Source organism: Geotrypetes seraphini, chromosome 7, assembly GCF_902459505.1.
Source record: "Geotrypetes seraphini chromosome 7, aGeoSer1.1, whole genome shotgun sequence".
In the NCBI taxonomy this organism is placed as follows: Eukaryota; Metazoa; Chordata; class Amphibia; order Gymnophiona; family Dermophiidae; genus Geotrypetes; species Geotrypetes seraphini.
In genome coordinates, this window is record NC_047090.1 from 29,251,247 (window position 1) to 29,269,542 (window position 18,296).

The window sequence follows — 18,296 nt, forward strand, 5'->3', positions numbered from 1 at the left end:
ATTTGGAGCATTGAGATTGGGCACCAAATTTCTGCCTCTCAATGGCCACGTTTTTAGTCTTGGAGAATAAAAACTACAAGGTCAGCATCAATGAGGCAGACCTGGTTCTATTTGGTACATCTATGAGATTCAAAAGCCCAATTTCTGCAAATAATAAAAACTTTTATTAATATTGACAGGGGTTGCCATTCAACAGATTACTGGAAATTGTAAAGATTATACCAAACTTAATTATACCTTTTGGTGGAATTCAGTATGTCATATTTACAAAATGGAGAGGTTGCTTGCCATGCAACAAGGAAATTATCATAAGTTTAAAAATATTTGGGGGCCATTGATTACTTATTCTAATGATCAAACATCTTAAACACCTTGGTATTAGATAAGGTATAGGGAGGGTGGGGTTGGGAAAGATAATAATTGCTAATTGCTTTATTATTAATAAATGGGTGGATGGGAAGGGATTCTTTTATATTTATATATTTTAAGGATTATAAGTAAGATTGTCAAGTAATTTGTTAAAAATGTTTCTGACTGATTATTATACACTTGTAAGATTTGAAAATGAATAAAGATTAAAAAAAAAAAAAAGAGAGAACATAAAGGAAAAAAACCAAAAGGGAAGGGAGGATTTCTTAATAGCTGCCATTTCCTTGTAAGAAAGAGGTGAGCTAATCTGAATACTCAAAGGCGTCTTTAAACAAGAAACATTTATCCAAGTTTGTTTTCTCTCGGATTTGTAGAGGCAAAGAGTTCCAGGTAAGGGGGGCGGTTACTGAAAATATTGTGTGGCGAGGGGACAAAAAAAAATAAATGTTGGGAGGTAGATCTGAGAACTCTGGGCTGAGCATGAGGAACGAGTAATTTGTCAATGAAAGCCGGTTCTCTGGTTTTATGTGTTTTTAAGGTGAGCAAGGCAATTTTACAAGTGATTCTGTGGATGTAGAAAAAGGGAATTGGTATATAGTCCACTATAAATAGCAGGGCTGTGGAATCGGGACACCAACTCCTATGTACAGTATATAGCAAATCTGTAAGAAATTCGATTACAAAAACATAGGATATTTCTTTATGTACAAAAGAGAACTAATAGACGACAAATATATTTAAAATTTGAACAAAGAATCCGAATAACAACATGCTAATGAAAATATTCACTATACGTTTTTATTTTGAAGCTGGAGTAGGAGTCGGTCCACTTTTACAGACTGATTCTACCCAAAATTGCTTCCAACTCCACCATCCTGATAACCAGACTGTTCTGCACCCCAAAAAGTTCCTGGAACTATGTTCGGTAAAGCACAGCTGTTTTGTTCTTAACTAGGATGTCGCTGCTTTGGAGAGCCAGCCGTTGTTGGGGTTCACAGTCATTGAAGTGAAGGAAGAGAGCTCGGAATCGAGAGTGTTCCAGTTATTGCACAAAAACACTTTATTTTATCTATTCAAAGCAGAAGATCCACATACAGCCCAAAAGTAAGTAGAAAAGGTTAATGTAACCAAGCAGGGTCTGTCTTGTATTCTGTGAGAGTGGTAGAACCTGGTTTGCAGCTTTTTTTTTTGGGGGGGGAGGGGTATCATGTCCAGGGAAGTGATATACATCTAGATATTTCTTGTCACTTAAAACCCTATGTAAGATAAAAAAGTTTGCCTGATTCCTGGAGTATTAATGAATTAGATAAATGATTTATAAACCCACCCTTTCAGACTACTTGAAGTTTTATTGCTGACTTTCCTGGGCTTTACACATCTCCCTCCGTATTCGTGAGGGATGCGTTCCAGCTATAGTCGCAAATATGGAAAAATCGCAAATATGAATTGTATTTGTTAATCGTGGTTTTTTTTTTTGTAAAAGATAGCGGTTTTGTTACTAAAACCTCGATTAACAAATACAATTCATATTTGCGGTTTATGGAAAGGACTACAATTAAATACTATACAGTAAAAATTCACACAATGTTGGTGGAATGATACAGTACTGTATATATTAACTGTATTTATTGAATACTGTAACAAAATTTATTGAACAATACAAGTACTGTAATAATCTCAGGGTAAACAAAAAAGTTCAATACAGTATAGTACTGCTTTCCCAACAAGGAAGAAAAGAAATGTTCAATACTGTACTTAAAGTGCAATACTGGAATACCTGTACAGGACTGTACATTAATTAGGCAGCGTCTTCATCCTCATTGTCCTGTACAACTACCGCAGGAGAAGGAGACGAAGCAGATAATTGTACAACAGGGGCGGAGTCACCCGACGAAAAATCACGATTATGTGAAACTGCGAGTGCAGAAACCGAGAATACGGAGGGAGAAGTGTATTCTTAAAACTATATACAATCAGCATTGGTATCCAATGAGGGAAGATTATATAATCTGATATCAGACTACAGTTCTTTAATCTTTTTTTCAATAATGATTGTTTAAATGTATATATTTACTCCTTTATTAATGATTATTACACTTATTTAGGTAAAAGTTTATAATTAACTGAAATGGTTAAGGGAAAAGAAGCAGATGTTATGGGGGGAAATTCAGCACCCTACCAATACCTAAATTAGTTGAAAAATGCCATGAAAAACGACAAGGTTGAGGTGCCTACCAACGCTTAAATAAAAGGCGCTGGAATTGAGCCTATGTAGGTGCTTCAGGGAGGGGGCGATTATGACCTTAGGCCCCTCCCAGGGTATCCCAGGATGCACTGGGAAGGCCCGCCATTTTGAATAGGTAGGCCTGCCAGCAGGAGGGAGTTGAGCATCTCTTTTGCCGGTCTTCCTGTAAAGGTATTGGGGGAGGGGGGGAGGTCATTCAGGCAGGAGAGAGTGGGCATCTCTCCTGCTGATGTCGGGCATCCCTCCTGCCAAGTGTGTGTGTGGGGGTCTTCTGCCTGCCGCAGCCGGCTGAGCTATTTGCGGCAGGGGAATTTCCCCTGATCAGCTGAGTTGGCAGACTCCCTGAAACCTGCCTGCTCAACTGATGGCAAGCTAGTTTCAGGCTCCCCCGGCAATGATAGGCGGCTGAAATGTAGGTCATGGTTTTCCGCCTACATTTCAGCCGCCTATCTTTATGTGAATTGGGCGTAATGCTCCAACCAGCACATGTGATTGTGGTTGACACATAATTGGCAGCTACTTTTAAGGTGGGCGCCTGTTAGAGAATCCGAAGGTATGTGAAGAGCTATAAGAACTTTAGTGTTAAATGTTGCATGCACTTTTTTTTTCCTTTATGCATGTATACAAAATGCTAAGATCAGATGCCATAAATCAGAAATCACTTTAGACCTTTTGTGAACAGAGCCCCTTAATCTAGTCCAGAGACCATAACTAGGATTGTGGTGTCATTTTTAAAACAGGGAAATGACTAATTTATTTCATTCTGCATCATTTTTCATCCAAAAATAAATTGGATTTAGCACAGAATAAGGTAAAAAGCTGAGACAAAAGAAACTATTTTTTTACATGCATAGCCCTAATAAATTGGCCAAATTTATTCTGCCTTATTTTTGGGAATACCATGACTAGAGCCAGAGTTTGTAGAGAATAATTGCCTCAAATGCTGTTTATTGTTGGTCATACATCCTAGAACTAAAGTAATGAAAAGCTTTCCTTTCCCTTAGGTGGCTTGAAGCTTTCCAAGAAGGAACAATTTTGTAGCATATGGCGTATTCTTCCTCACAAGAAGCAATAGGTCACATCCAGCCCAGTTTTGTACAGTGGAACAATGCAACAATGAACCAGCCACACTTTTTGTATGTAGAATAAAGAGTGGTGTTATTGTTTCATTTGGGATTTTTAGGCATTAAGGAAATATGTAAATACATTGTTTGTCTTTGATACAAGATGTCTACATGTTATTTATTAAACATCGATGTTTACTTCCTGTCTGGGATACTTTTTAGGATTCACAGTGAAGTCTAGAACATTCTGGGTTTTCCAGGGATTTTATGTGAAACATTCACATCAAGGTCCAAATTCATGTCTTTTACAAGAGCATGAAAAATTGCTGTCTGCAGGTTTTCACAGACAGTCAAATTATAACAAGGGCTGAAGATATTATGCAGTTGTCTCTACATTTCATGTAATATCTAAAATGCTAGTTTAGTGATAAAAGGTGCTAAAATGCAACCCAGGACCAACTATGCACATCCATGTGGAAAATCCCCCCATTTGACCTCCATTTTGGGTCTTTGGCTTCTAGGTCAGCTGGGGCTCAGGATGTTGTGGGGAGGTAAAGACGTTATGACTGTTATATAACCTTGAATCTTTACAGTGCAGGGTGAATCAAAAGACAAAACTCAAAACATCCCAGCACTTAACTTCTCGTATTTAAAACTCAAGATAGTAAATCCAGCAGTGTGACTAAATGAACAGCATCACATTTTGATTCGGATGGGGGGGGTCCTCTTTGGTGAATTATAAGTGCTTAAAGTCACCTATTTCATCATTGGTCTCCTGTACTTTTATAAATCAAACTTAAGATTCTTAAAGTTGGCATATGGTAGCCAGCATTCCAGAAGGAGCCCCCAGCTATCACTAGCTGGGTATGTTGGGGAATGGTGATATAAAATAGGAGAAAGGTTTTTGAGAATGGAGTCCTGTAGCAACAGATCCTTTCCCTCGTTCTGATTTGAAATGGAAAGATCAAAGATCAGTAAGAAACTTTTGGGTCAAAATCAAACTACCTACCGTATATAGCCAAATATAAACTGAGATTTGGGGGCCAAAAAAGGAGGTCTCTGTTTATATTCAGGTCAGCACTGACCCACTCCCCTCCCGAACCTGTTGTAGGCTTCTGCAGGCCTGCTGTGAGTCCTGGTGATCCAGTGGTAGCCAGGACAGGAGGGATCCCTCCCGATTCCTGGCCCAGCCGATTCTAAGAATTTTTACCTCCTCCATGTACCTTTTCATATCCCTGGTGGTCCAGTGGTGAACCACAGTAGGAGCGACCTTCCTTCGCTCCTGCACGTGCAGAACCACTAGCTGATTGGCTGCTGCAAGTTCTCACGGTCCCAGATCTCACTGTAGGCCTGGTGGAGGCCTGAAAGTCATTGGGGGGGGGGGGGGGGGAACAGGGTACAGAACCTGGCTGGGAGGGAGTGGGGGCTGGGTGCAAAGACTGGCAGACCAGGGGAATGAGTAAGTGAGAGGGCTGGATGCAGATCCTGGCAGAGCAAGGCACTGCACTTGAATATTAACCCTCCCCTATTTATATTCGAGTCAACTTTTTTTTTTGGGGGGGAGGGTATTACCTCAGTTTATATTCGAGTATATACAGTAAATGTCCTTGAAATCACATGCTATGATTGTTTAATTTTAGCAAAGGCTAAATAAATGTATTTGCACATAACTGCAAAAACATAACTAATGTACAAATTGTGAAACCCTAGTTCCATGACTTACATTATTGTAAACATGTAGAAGCATATGTCCAGAAGCTACTGGTACAGTATGTTCCTCTGTAGTGTCTCCACGTTCATCCATATAATGATGCCATCAGTGTACAACTTTGATTTCCCAGTTCTTTTATTGCAGTTTTTCTTGGCCTAAGAGTTTTTGCTTCTTTAGGCATCCTGCTCAATTTAAAACCAGCTTCCATTGAAGCTGCAGTATCATGAAACTTCATTTACACCTATCAGGGATTTTAACCTTCTTTCAAACCTCCCCAAGTCATCACAATAATCATGGACTGTAGCCTCCTCTGGAAATCCACATTTTTGCAGTAGTTTAGACACTAGATGTTGTTAGTATGCAAAAGCTGGATCTTCCTCCTCATGCCTTAGTATCCTTTAATGGCAGTGAGCACTGCCTTTATGACATCTGTAGCCAGATCTAGTAATTGAGCTTCCATATGCCATACCATAGCACACACCACTGCCTCTGAGCCTACCTGAAATTCTTTCAAATGGATTTAACCACCCTATAGAGTTGCTGTGACAGAAATATCTCTGAACTGGAATTATCACATAAGAAAACTTATTATACTTTGTAATAAGATAATGCTTCATTCAGTTTAGTATTCTCTGGTTTACACTATTTCACCAGAAGTGTAGCTTGACACCTGAAAACTCACCAGTGGTTTTTACTTCTTCAAATGCACAAAATTGTTAGCCTATATCACCTGGTAACTTTTATATAAAATTTGATGAATTTATTTTATTAAATGTTTGAATCTCTTGTAAATACCTGTATAGAGAATTGAATAGGCATTATGTCTATGTAGTGTAAAAGCAGGGAATTGTCAAATATCTTGTATGCTAGTTATATAAAGCTATCTGAATAAAGATGTATTTAAATTATAAAAATGTGTAGAACACAAAGTGTTAACCATTAAATATTTTAAATATTAAAAATGGCTTTGTCTTTTGTAAACAAACCAACTAACAGTGGAGATGTTCAATGATCCAGGTGTGTGGCCTTATTCCAAAACTCCGCCTAATTGTGCGGTGTTTCAGCATTAACGGCCTGCCTCAGGAGCCTTATTATCAATGTACTCTGCTTTGCAGAGTGACACATATAAAAGAATCTCTGAGCAAACACTTATGTGTTTATAAATTATGGGTACAATGAACAGGTACAGTTACAGTTGTTTCAGAGCAGGTGTAAGTGTTTGGACATAAAATGTGCATATAAATTGCAATCTACTCATGTGTGATCCAGAGCATACTACTCCAAATGTACATACATTTACACAACCACTGATACTCCACCCCACCCCCCAAAAAAAACCTTTCACTGTCTGGAAGAATGCCTATACTGTCCAGCGGGCCTTCCTCTTCCTGGTGCATCCTGGAATGCACTGGAGATGGGCTTAAGACCGGTAACTGAATAACAAGCCAATCAGCACCAATAATTGGGCAGTAACAAGCAATTATTGGCACAAAACTAGCAATTAGAATTTGTGTGCATCTTTTTAAGTGTATTCTATAAAGAGGTGTGCGCAAATTCTAGTGCATGGATCAGGGACGCGGCAGAGGAAATTAGGCCAGTAGAAGACCAGAAGCAGCGTTTACTGTGCCTGGGATGCTGCTGCTCCTGCTGGGTTTGTCAGCCCTGTAGCGGTGGGAGGGTCAATGAGGGTTTTCAGTTGTGTCGGGTAGGGTCATCGGGGGGGGGGGGGGGGGGGGTTGTTGCGGCGTTGAAAGACGGTTCAGTTTTTCGGTCTGGCCTGCTCCCTGCCGTATTGCATTTTTTAGTTGAAAGACGCGGCGTTGGCTCCTCATGATCCCCACCTGCGTCGGAAGTCCGACGCAGGCGGGGATCGTGAGAGGAGCCACCGCTGTGTCTTTCAACTAAAAAATACAATACGGCAAGGAGCAGGGCAGACCGAAAAACTGAACCGTAAGCCGCGCATGCGCAGTCCTACCTGCGGGTCGCTACAGCTCACGGAAAACCGGCGCACGCATAGGAAGTGCGCATGCGTGGCTTACCATTTTATTATATTAGATGTTAGATCTTATTGTGGTAACCTACTCCTGGTGAGTGACATTTTTTGAATTTTTAATTTAAATATCTCATATCTCCCCTCTCCCACCTTTCCACTAAAGTATACATATTGAGATCTTTAAGTCTTGTCCCTATACGTCTTATGATAAAGACCACGCACCATTTTAGTAGCCTTCCTCTGGACCAACTCCATCCTTTATATATCTTTTTAAGATGCGGTCTCCAGAATTGTACACATAAGAATTGCCATCTCTGGATCAGACCTTCGGTCCAACAAGTCTGGCGATCCGCACACGCGGAGGCCCAGCCAGGTGTACACCTGGCGTAATTTTAGTCACCCATATCCCTCTATGCCTCTCGTAAGGAGACGTGCATCTAGTTTGCTTTTAAATCCTAGAATGGTGGATTCCACAATAACCTCCTCTGGGAGAGCATTCCAGGTGTCCACCACTTGTTGCGTGAAGCAGAACTTCCTGATATTTGTCCTGGACTTGTCCCCCCCTTAGCTTCAGTCCATGTCCTCTTGTTCGTGTCACATTGGACATTGTAAATAATTTTTTTTCCTGCTCTATTTTGTTCATTCCTTTCAGTATTTTGAAAGTCTCGATCATATCCCCTTGCAGTCTCCTTTTCTCAAGGGAGAACAATCTCAGTCTCTTAAGTCATTCCTCGTATTCCAAGTTCTCCATACCTTTTATTAGCTTGGTTGCTCGTCTCTGCACCCTCTCCAGCAGTTTTATATCCTTCTTTAGGTTGGGAGACCAATGTTGGACATGGTATTCCAAGTGTGGTCTGATCACTGCCCTATAAAGCTGCATTATAACTTTCTCCGATCTACTTGTGATTCCTTTCTTTATCATGCCTAACATTCTATTTGCTTTCTTTGCCGCTGTCGTGCATTGTGCCGACGGTTTCAGGGTCCTATCTATCAGTACACCTGAGTCCTTTTCTTGTTCGCTCTTACCCAGAGTTGCACCTGACATTCTATACTCATGTTCCTTGTTCTTTATGCCTAAATGCGTTACTTTGCACTTTTCCACATTAAATTTCATCTGACATTTCTCCTTCCATTTCTCTAACTGGCACAAGTCACTCTGGAGTTCCTCGCTATCCTTCTGCGATCTGATTGCCCAGCATAGCTTTGTGTCGTCTGCAAACTTGATGATCTCACTGGATGTTCCTTCTTCTAGGTCATTGATGAAAATATTAAATAAGATGGGCCCAAGTACCGAATCCTGGGGCACACCGCTAGTCACTTTCTCCCAGTCTGAGAACTTCCCATTTATGCCCACTCTCTGCTTTCTGTTCTCCAGCCATTTGCCTATCCATCTTAGTATATCTCCCTCTATTCCATGGCTTTGTAGTTTCCTGAGAAGTCTTTCATGTGGAACCTTGGCAAACGCTTTCTAGAAGTCCAAGTGTATTATGTCCACCGGTTCTCCACTATCACCCCGTTGTGATCTTCCTTTACCATCCGATTGGTTCTGAGCACTGTTGTTAAGTTTAGCTGTTTATATTAACGTATAAAGTGGGTGATTTCATATTTGCATAAAATAAGGACCACCATCGACAACAACAACGAAAGCTTTAATAGTCCAAATCTTTAGGGGGGGAAGCTAATAACTGAAAAATAAAATGATCGGGGAAGGGGGGGGGGCGGTGCTCACTCAGCTTACGTTTACCGATTTAAAGGCGGTCAGCGCGAGAATGCGCGTGCAGTAAACGTGGACGCGCGACCCGGGAGTTTAGAGGGGACGCTCCAGAGACTCACGCTGCTCGTTTCACTGACGACGACGGGACGCGAGCTCTGTCTTCTCAAAAGGGATTTCCGCGAGCGCCAGCCGTTCACTAAAACCGCCCCCCTAACTACCGACTGCAGCACGGCTTCTCCCTACGTTACCACACCCCCTTCCGCTTAGACGCAATTTCTTTCCTTCTACCAAGTCCCGCCCCCTTCCCCCCGACGCAACTTCCTGTTTCCGGCGGGGCGGGACGCGGCTGAAGGAAAGCCCCGGGGCGCCGCGGGCAACCTGTGTGAATTGCTTCCGCAGCTGGGGGACCTCAGAAAGCAGTTGGAAGGTAGCGGGGGAGGGGGGCATGAGGGTGAGAGAGGGACGACGGATGGCGCCGAGGGGGGAGGTCTGTGAAGAGACGGGATGCTGGAGCGCGGGGGGGGGGGGGAAGCGTTGAAGGGGAGAGATGCAGTAGGAGATATACCGAATCCTGGGGAGGGGGAGGGGGAGGGGGAAAAAGGGGGATGGTTCCCTGTGTGAAGAAGGGTGCTGGGCGTATGAAGGTAGCCAAATAATTAGCGTGACTCGGTATGTGCATCTTTTAAGGCTTCTCGCTCCATGTTGAATGCTGCTATCTTAAGGCTTTGATGAGGATCATCTTCATCTTGGAATTAGGAAAAGCATAAGTAGTGATGCTTATTGTGTAAGAGAGGGAAGGAGGTTGTCTTAATGATCTTCTGAACTTTGTTTTTTGCTAGTGATGTTGCTTGACCCCTCAGCCTGCAAACAGTTTTGTTGTTTGGTTTTTTTTTGGATGGATATGATTTTATAGATTTTAATTTGAAACTTTGTGATCAGTACCCAACTTGCCACTGCTAAAGTTACTGGAAAATTTATAAATGATTGATGAACAGAAGAAAGGTTATATATAGTGTGACAAACAGGAAGTGCTCCTATATAATAAACTGTCTTGATCCAGCTGTTAAAAAGAGAAGGAATTTTCAAGGTTTGGTTTACATCAATAATTCCAAAATGTAGATGTAAGAAATGATATATGTAAAACCAAAAATTTTACTAAAATATTTATACAATTAAGTAGTTTTATAGCAGTAATTTGAATTAAACTGGAGAGAAATGTCTGATACTAAAGGAGATGAATCTAGCGTAAGGGTATTTAAGATTAGTAGGATATTCGCCCCTGCTGCCAGGACCTGTGAAGCTTATTGCGGTTTCTGCTCAGTGGCCGTTCTTTGTGCCGCTCTGTTGGAGATCCAGTTTGAGAACACAAATACAGTAATGGGTTGCACTACCTAATGGTTAATGGAGGAATCTATTGCTTTTTTTAGTAAGAAAACTGTCATGCCAGGGAGCAATACTGAGACATTATAATTTTCTTTGTGTTATTTGGTATCCCTTTCCTAATGATTCTTAGCTTTCTGTTTGCTATTTTTGGCCACTTCTGCCACCATACGCTGAATGAAAAATTTCAATATATTGTCCATGATGACACCTAGATTTTTTTTTTTCTTGGGTGGTGACACTTAAAGTGGAATCTAACATTAAATAACTTGGATTCTTCCTAATGTGTATCAGTATGCACTTGTCTACATTAAATTTCATCTGCTATTTGGATGCCCAGTCTACCAGCCTTCCAAGGTCCTCATTGTTCTCATGTGATTTAATCTTTGAATAGTTCTGCGTCAACTTCACATGTAATCGTTTCCCTTGTTGATCCTATTTACAGATCACGCTAGATCTTGGTAAGATCCCTGGGGCACTCCACTATTCACTTTCCTCTAGGTAGACTTTTTAAAATGTGTTTGAATTTTCCAAAATGGAAAGGCGATGTCTTCACGACTGAGAGGTTATGTTCTGATCAGAGAGCAGAAATGTAGAGTATCTCCTTTAATAGTTGTGTTTTTAAATCTTAACCACTATTAAATGTATAGTTGGAAATAAAGAATGACATAGATTGTCCCCATCCCTACTCTGTTCCCATACAAAAGTGATTGTCTTTTATTGAAAATGATTGAACTAGTGTGGTGGAATTTGAGTTTGTGGGGACAGGATGGGGATGGGGACAAATTATGTACCTGTGTCATTCACTACTTGGGAACCTGGGACGACTTCAGGTCCAGAGATTGATACATTTGGTTTTTAATAGCAAATTGTTAATTGTGCTAATGCTCTCCTATATTTAATTTAATTTGCATTTACCCCCCCCCCTTTTTACTGCAAACGCAAGTCGGCACGCTTAATGCTCTGCGCTACTCCCGACACTCGTAGAGTTCCTGTGAGCGTCAGGAGCAGAGCATTCAGTGCGCCAGCCTGCGCTAAAAACCGCTTCCGCGGTTTTGTAACAGGTGGGGTTAATTTCAAAAATCTGTATGTCATAATTCTCCTTGTTTACACTGGCTTTTGCAAAGCTGCCGTAGAAGTTTCTACCGTGGGCCGGCGAGGTAAATGCTACGACACTCATAGAATTCCTATGAGCATCGGAGCATTTACCTCACAAGCTCACACCTCCGCCCACTACATTGCATTATTTGCCGATGATGCTAAATTATGCAATTTTACCCTGAAGTCCCTGAGGCAGATCCCGTACAAAGATATTAAGTAGGATTGGACCCAGGACCAATCCCTGCGGTACTCCACTAAACACCTCGGACGTTTCAGAGGGAGTACCGTTTACCACTACCCTTTGAAGTCTGCCATTGAGCCAGTCTTTAACCCATGCAGTTAATGTTTCTCCTAGTCCCAGCGAGCTCATCTTATTCAATAATCTACGGTGTGGGACACTATCAAAAGCCTTACTGAAGTCCAGATACACTACATCCAGGGACTCTCTTATCTAGTTTTTTCGTTACCCAGTCAAAGAAGCTGATTAAATTGGATTGGCAGGACCTTCCCTTTGTAAATCCATGCTGATGGGGGTTCCTCAGCCTCTCATCGTCCAGAGCTATATCTAATTTGTGTTTAATCAATGTTTCCATAAGTTTACACACTATCGATGTAAGACTTACCGGCCTGTAATTTGCAGTCTCTGACCTGCATCCCTTTTTGTGAAGCGGAATGACGTTAGCTGTTTTCCAGTCTAATGGGACATTTGGTTCAAAGTCTGTTAGTCATAAATATAGTATCCTCAAATTAAAGGAGCAAGAAAGCTATTATTGGGTTGGGGTGGGGGTGGGGTTGTTAAGTAAATGTTTGCATTTATTTCAGTTATTTAAAAAAATGGCTGTGGTGAAGATTTTGGTATTCTAATGCCACTATTGTTTCTTCAGCTTCCAATGGCAGCACCTTGTATGTGTGAAGTCTACTTAAACATTTGAATGACCATTTAAATATCAGATCTTCCTGACTTAGCATAGGCTTATGCAATTGTAACCCTATGAAAAGAATATAGAAAGCTAGTCATAAATATATTAACTTAATCCAGTAAACAAGTGGGTTGGCAAAATTTCTGCTGGTACCTGTTTTATTTAACCATTACAGGTCAATGTTCTAGAAAGAATAACATCACTCTTTGTGATGTTTAAATGGCTGGAAATAGTACAAATCCAGTAATCTGGACCACCCGAAAATCCCGTGTTCCTGAAAATATACCCATTTTGATGAATGAAGCATTCTGTATTTGTTAACGAATAAATGAACAAAATCGGCTTGTTCATCTCTTCTTTATTCCTTAAATTTTTAATTGTAAAAGCCTAAGAATCTGGAAAATCTGAAAATCCAGACTGACCCAATCCCCAAGCAGTCTGAATTTTTGGACTTGTACTGTACAATGAAACAATCAATTTGAAATACTTGAAAGGATGCATTTTACATTTAAACTACAGGGTGCGGCTGTAGAAAGGCATCGGGAATTGTTCTTCACTACCTCTAGGTGGTCATATAGAATCCTGGCAGAATTCTGCAGAAGTGCAGAGTTCAGCACAGACACCCAGACCTGCCATCTCCTTTTGCTGTCCTTCCAACCCCGCTGCTCCTCCTCTTCCCATTGTGGATGTGGCATCTTTTTTCCTATCCATGGCTCTCCCAAAGCAGCAGTAGTGGCTGGCTGGCAGTGGCAGCGCTGTGAACAGGCCGCTTGTGGCTGGCCCCGTCAAGGCTTTTCCTCTGCCGCATCATCTGTCTGTGATGTAATCTTCTGTAGACAGATGACGCAACAGAGAAAAGGTCCTGGCGGGGCTAACCACAAACAGCCTGTTTACAGTCCTGCTAGCTAGCCACCACTGCTGCTTTGGGAGGGCCGCAGGTAGGAAAGAAGATAACGCAATAGTGAGGGGAAGAGAAAGAAAGAGGCCAGACCTGCAAGGGAAGGGGGGCATGGGTGATGTGAGGGGTAGGAAGAGATGCTTGGCCGAGGAAGAGAGATGCCAGACTATGCTGGAATGGATGCTGGACCCACACCCTGGGGGAGGGTAGAGTGAGGAAAAGAGTGACCTAGACCAGAAAGGGGGGGTGGGAGGGTAGGAAAAAATTCATGACCATGGAGGAGTAATGGGGTGAATATACCATGGATGTGGGAGCAGCAAGCTGAATGTGTACTATGGTTGAGGGGAGTAAAGATATAGTAACAGCTGGGAAGGTGAGAAGACAGGATGAGAGACTGGAGTACTGCATGCAGGAGAAGACTTTAGGGGCAGACAGAATTATGGGTCACATTGGGATTTAGAGGAAGACAGAATTGCAGTTGGAGTGAGAGAGGAAACTTGAGAAAGGCAGGAAAGGATTTCAGGCCTAATGATGGGGGAATTCTACACAAAACACTACAAATAGACTTTGAAGAATTTTTAAATATTGTGCACAGGTTTCTAATAGATAAACTGAGCTCTTGGTATGGGCCCTAAAGTGATGGACTGGGTGAAGAACTGGTTGAGTGGAAAGAGACAGAGGGTAGTGGTTAATGGAGATCACTCTGAAGAAAAGGATGCTATCAGTTGTGTGCCTCAAGGTTTGGTTCTTGGGCCTGATATTTTTAACATTTTAGTAAGCAATATTGCTGAAGGGCTGACTGGTAAGATTTACCTCTTTGCAGATGATGCTAACATCGGCAATAGAGTTAAAACACCCCTGATGGTGTGGATAACATGAGGAAAGACCTAGCAAAGCTTGAGGAATGGTCTGAAATTTGACAATTAAGATTCAGTGCTAAGAAATGCAAGGTCATGCATTTGAACTGCAAAAACCCAAGAGAATGGTACAGTTTAGGGCAGTGGTCTCAAACTCGTGGCCTGGGGCCACATGCGGTCCGCCAGGTACTATTTTGAGGCCCTCGGTATGTTTATCATAATCACAAAAGTAAAATAAAATAGTTTCTTGATCATATATCTCTTTAGCTATAAATTGCAATATTATTATTAAGACTTAGCCAAAAGGAAAGATTTATAAACTATAAAGAGTTTTACCTTATGCAAAATTGTCATTTCTTTAATAAGACAATAACTATTTTTTTTTCTGTGACCTTCCAAGTACCTATGAATCCAAAATGTGGCCTTGCAAAGGGTTTGAGTTTGAGACCACTAGTTTAGAGGGTGAATAACTTTGTGCACGACAAAGGAGCAGGACTTAGGTGTGATAGTATGTAATGATCTTAAAGTGGCCAAACAGGTTGAAAAGGCAGTGGTGAAAGCTAGAAGGATGTTAAGGTGCATAAGAAGAGATATGACCGGTAGGAAAAAGGAGGTATTGATGCCCCTGAATAAGACTCTGGTGAGACCTCATTTAACATATTGTTTACAATTCTGCAGGCTGCGCTTTCAAAAAATATATAAACAGGATGGAGTCAGTCCAGAGGAAGGCAGCTAAAATGGTTGATGGCCTACATCATAAGGCGTACAGAGACAGACTTAGAGATCTCAATATGTATACATTGTAGGAAAGGTGGGAGAGGGGAGATGATAGAGATGTTTAAATAAGGCAAGTCTCAATTGAAAGGGGACTCCAGAGTGAGAGAGCATAGAATGAGTTTAAGAGACAATAGCCTCGGGAGTAATCTAAGGAAATACTTTTTTACAGAAAGGGTGGTAGATGCATGGAATAGTTTCCTGGTAGAGGTGGAGGCGACAAAGATTGTGTCAGATTTCAAAAAAGCGTGGGACAGGCATGTGAGATCTCTTATGGAGAGGAGGAGATAAACTAAATTCACATACACAGATGATATTTTTATTTTATTGGAAGACAACTCTGATCTCAGCAACTTAGTCTCAAACATAGATTGTTTTATTTCTAAATTTCAGTTGTGGGCAGCGTCCATCCAAATGAAATTGAATGCTGTTAAAACGAAATTGTTTTGGGCTGGGCCAAGGTTGGAAAATCTCCCTGCCTCTGTTACATTGAAATTAGATATTTCGCTCCACATTGTGTTTTCTTCCAGAGTTCTGGGTATTATCCCAGGACAAGCAGGCAGGCTATTCTCACATATGGGTGACGTCATCAGCGGAGCCCGGATGCGGAACTTGCAAGTATACTTGCTTGAAGAAACCAGAAGTTTTGAGTCGACCGCACCTCGCATGCACGAGTGCCTTCCCGCCCAGCGTAGGACGCATCTCCTCAGTTCTCAGTTTTCCGCGGAGCCGAGAAGTCCGTCTTTGACTCTCTGCGTTTAACTTAATGAGTTACTTCGTGCTTTCTCTGAACCATGGTTTGTATTTTTTTCTTTACGAATCGCTGTTCTTACTTTATTTCTTTTATTTCTAGTTTAAAAAAAAAAATTTCAATCTTCCGTCCGACTGCCGGGGCAGGCCGCTCAGCCGCAGCCCAAGGGCTTCGATTTTGCGGCGGCCGTTTTTCCTTCTATGTCCCGGCCTGTAACAGGCTTCAAGAAGTGTAGCCACTGCCAGCGTGCGATTTCCCTTACGGACCCACACCGTCGGTGCCTCAAGTGCCTTCAGCTGGATCATCAACCGAAGTCGTGCGAGCGCTGTGCTACTCTTCAACCTCGAGCCCTTAAATGTCGTTGTCTTTTGGTGGAGAAGATCTTCGGGATGGTTTCCTCCTCCGATCCCTCGACTTCGAAGGCGACCTCGGCCTCACCTTCGACCGAGACTCCTCCTGCTTCTACTGCTTCCACTTTGAGCCTCATCAGACCTTCATCGTTTGCAACGGCTCTCTCCTTGATGACGTCTGCTGTAACTTCCCCTGTATCCTCAGGTCAGATAGCTCAGCAGACAGTTCCAGCGATGGAGCTTAAGGTGCCTAAGACTTCCAAGTCGAAGCACATTTACACTGCCTCGGTGGAGCCTCCAACCAAAGCAGGTGGTCCGGTTTCAAACGTGGATCCATCCTTGCCGGCTTCTTTCCAGACCTTGTTGGAGAAGCAATTCATTCAGTTCCTTATTAATATGGGACTGAAGCTTCTTCTTCTCATCCAGCCTGGGCATTCTGCAGACTCCCGCGAGGTCGAGCCGCTTCCTTTGCCTCAGTCTGAGCTTACACACTCTTTGCAGGGAGCAGAGTCTCTGTGAGTGTCTGGTCTGGCATCTAAGCACGTAAAGCAAGTGCCTCGGCAGGAATCCTCACACTCTATACAAGGAGCAGAGTCTTTTGAGGTTCCTCCAAGCCTCTGGAGCTTCGATCTACAGCCTCCAGTCCTATCCATTCTTTGGTGGCATCGGCTGCTTCTGTCTCCAAGGCGAAATCTCCTCGATCTTTGAGATCTGCTTCCAAGCACCGTTCTCACCGACGATCGAGGTCCTCATCGAGGCATACTTCCAGGCATAGTTCTTCTAAAGAACGTCCCTCTTCAACTAAGCCTCGATCTACTCCTACTTCGACTAGACCGCTGACTCCTTGATCGAGGTCTCCACTGCCACACCTCGAGGATGCAGCAGTTTCGATTGCTTCGTCCAAGTCTCCATATTCTTTTGATTTTCCTGCCGAAGCTTCATCTTCGACTCAGGCTGCTTCGACAACCTCGAGTCCTTCTCAAGGCAAAGCATTTGCGGATCAGCTATCTTTTTCCTCTTTTCTTCGTCAGATGGCTGTTGACTTGGACCTTCAATTAGATGCTGGTTCCAAATTCTCTAAGGAGTATCTCGAAGTCATGCATCTACCTCAACTTCCAGCAGAGTCACTTAAGCTTTCTCTTCACAAGCTTTTGTCTCAGACTTTTGCCAGATGCCTGGAGACTCCTTATACCATACCAGCTGTTCCAGGCAAATTGGACTCTAGGTATAAAACTGTACATAAGAACATAAGAAGTTGCCTCCGCTGAGGCAGACCAGAGGTCCATCTCACCCAGCAGTCTGCTCCCGCGGTGGCCCATCAGGCCTATTGCCTGAGCAGTGATCTCTGACTATTTCTATAACTTACCTCTTACTCCTATCCCTATAACCTGCCTCTACTCCTATCTGTACCCCTCAATCCCTTTGTCCTCTGGGAACCTATCCAAACCTTCTTTGAAGCCCTGTAACATGCTTCTGCCTATCACAGCCTCCGGAAGTGCGTTCCATGTATCCACCACCCTCTGGGTGAAAAAGAACTTCCTAGCGTTTGTTCTAAACCTGTCCCCTTTCAATTTCTCCGAGTGCCCCCTCGTACTTGTGGTTCCCCATAATTTGAAAAATCTGTCCCTGTCTACTTTTTCTATGCCCTTCAGGATCTTGAAGGTTTCTATCATGTCTCCTCTAAGTCTCCGCTTCTCCAGGGAGAACAGCCCCAGCTCTTTCAGTCTGTCAGTATATGAGAGGTTTTCCATGCCCTTTATTAGCTTAGTTGCTCTTCTCTGGACTCCCTCAAGCACTGCCATGTCCTTCCTGAGGTACAGTGACCAGTACTGGACGCAGTATTCCAGATGCGGGCGCACCATTGCACGATAAAGTGGCAGGATGACTTCCTTCGTCCTGGTCGTGATACCCTTCTTGATGATACCCAACATTTTGTTTGCTTTCCTTGAGGCTGTGGCGCACTGCGCCGACGTCTTCAATGTTGTGTCCACCATCACTCCTAGGTCTCTTTCAAGGTTACTTACCCCTAGCGGTGATCCCCCCCATTTTGTAAGTGAACATCGGGTTCTTTTTCCCCACATGCATGACCTTGCATTTCCCTATGTTGAAGCTCATTTGCCACTTTTTGGCCCACTCTTCCAGTGTCGTCAGATCTTTATGGAGATCTTC

General features: G+C 42.6%; 2 protein-coding genes across 6 annotated transcripts in view; both read left to right on the forward strand.

Moving 5' to 3' along the window:
* The window catches only part of FGD6 (FYVE, RhoGEF and PH domain containing 6), a 183,758-nt gene extending 179,923 nt beyond the window's left edge, over positions 1 to 3,835 (forward strand). For both annotated transcript variants that reach the window (XM_033953297.1, XM_033953296.1), the window contains 2 exons: positions 1,325 to 1,473; positions 3,619 to 3,835. In XM_033953297.1, coding sequence (XP_033809188.1) covers positions 1,325 to 1,473; positions 3,619 to 3,655 — 186 coding nt within the window. In that variant the 3' untranslated portion in view covers positions 3,656 to 3,835. The remainder of the gene's footprint in view (positions 1 to 1,324; positions 1,474 to 3,618) is intronic.
* A 5,554-nt stretch (positions 3,836 to 9,389) lies between these two features.
* Positions 9,390 to 18,296, forward strand: part of NR2C1 (nuclear receptor subfamily 2 group C member 1) — an 86,490-nt gene continuing 77,583 nt past the window's right edge. For 2 of the 4 annotated variants that reach the window (XM_033952056.1, XM_033952058.1), the window contains exon 1: positions 9,390 to 9,523. The gene's annotated coding sequence lies outside the window, so the exon portion shown is untranslated. Of the gene's footprint in view, positions 9,524 to 9,745; positions 9,766 to 18,296 lie in introns of those variants that run through there. The other 2 variants (XM_033952059.1, XM_033952057.1) reach the window with 2 other exon arrangements.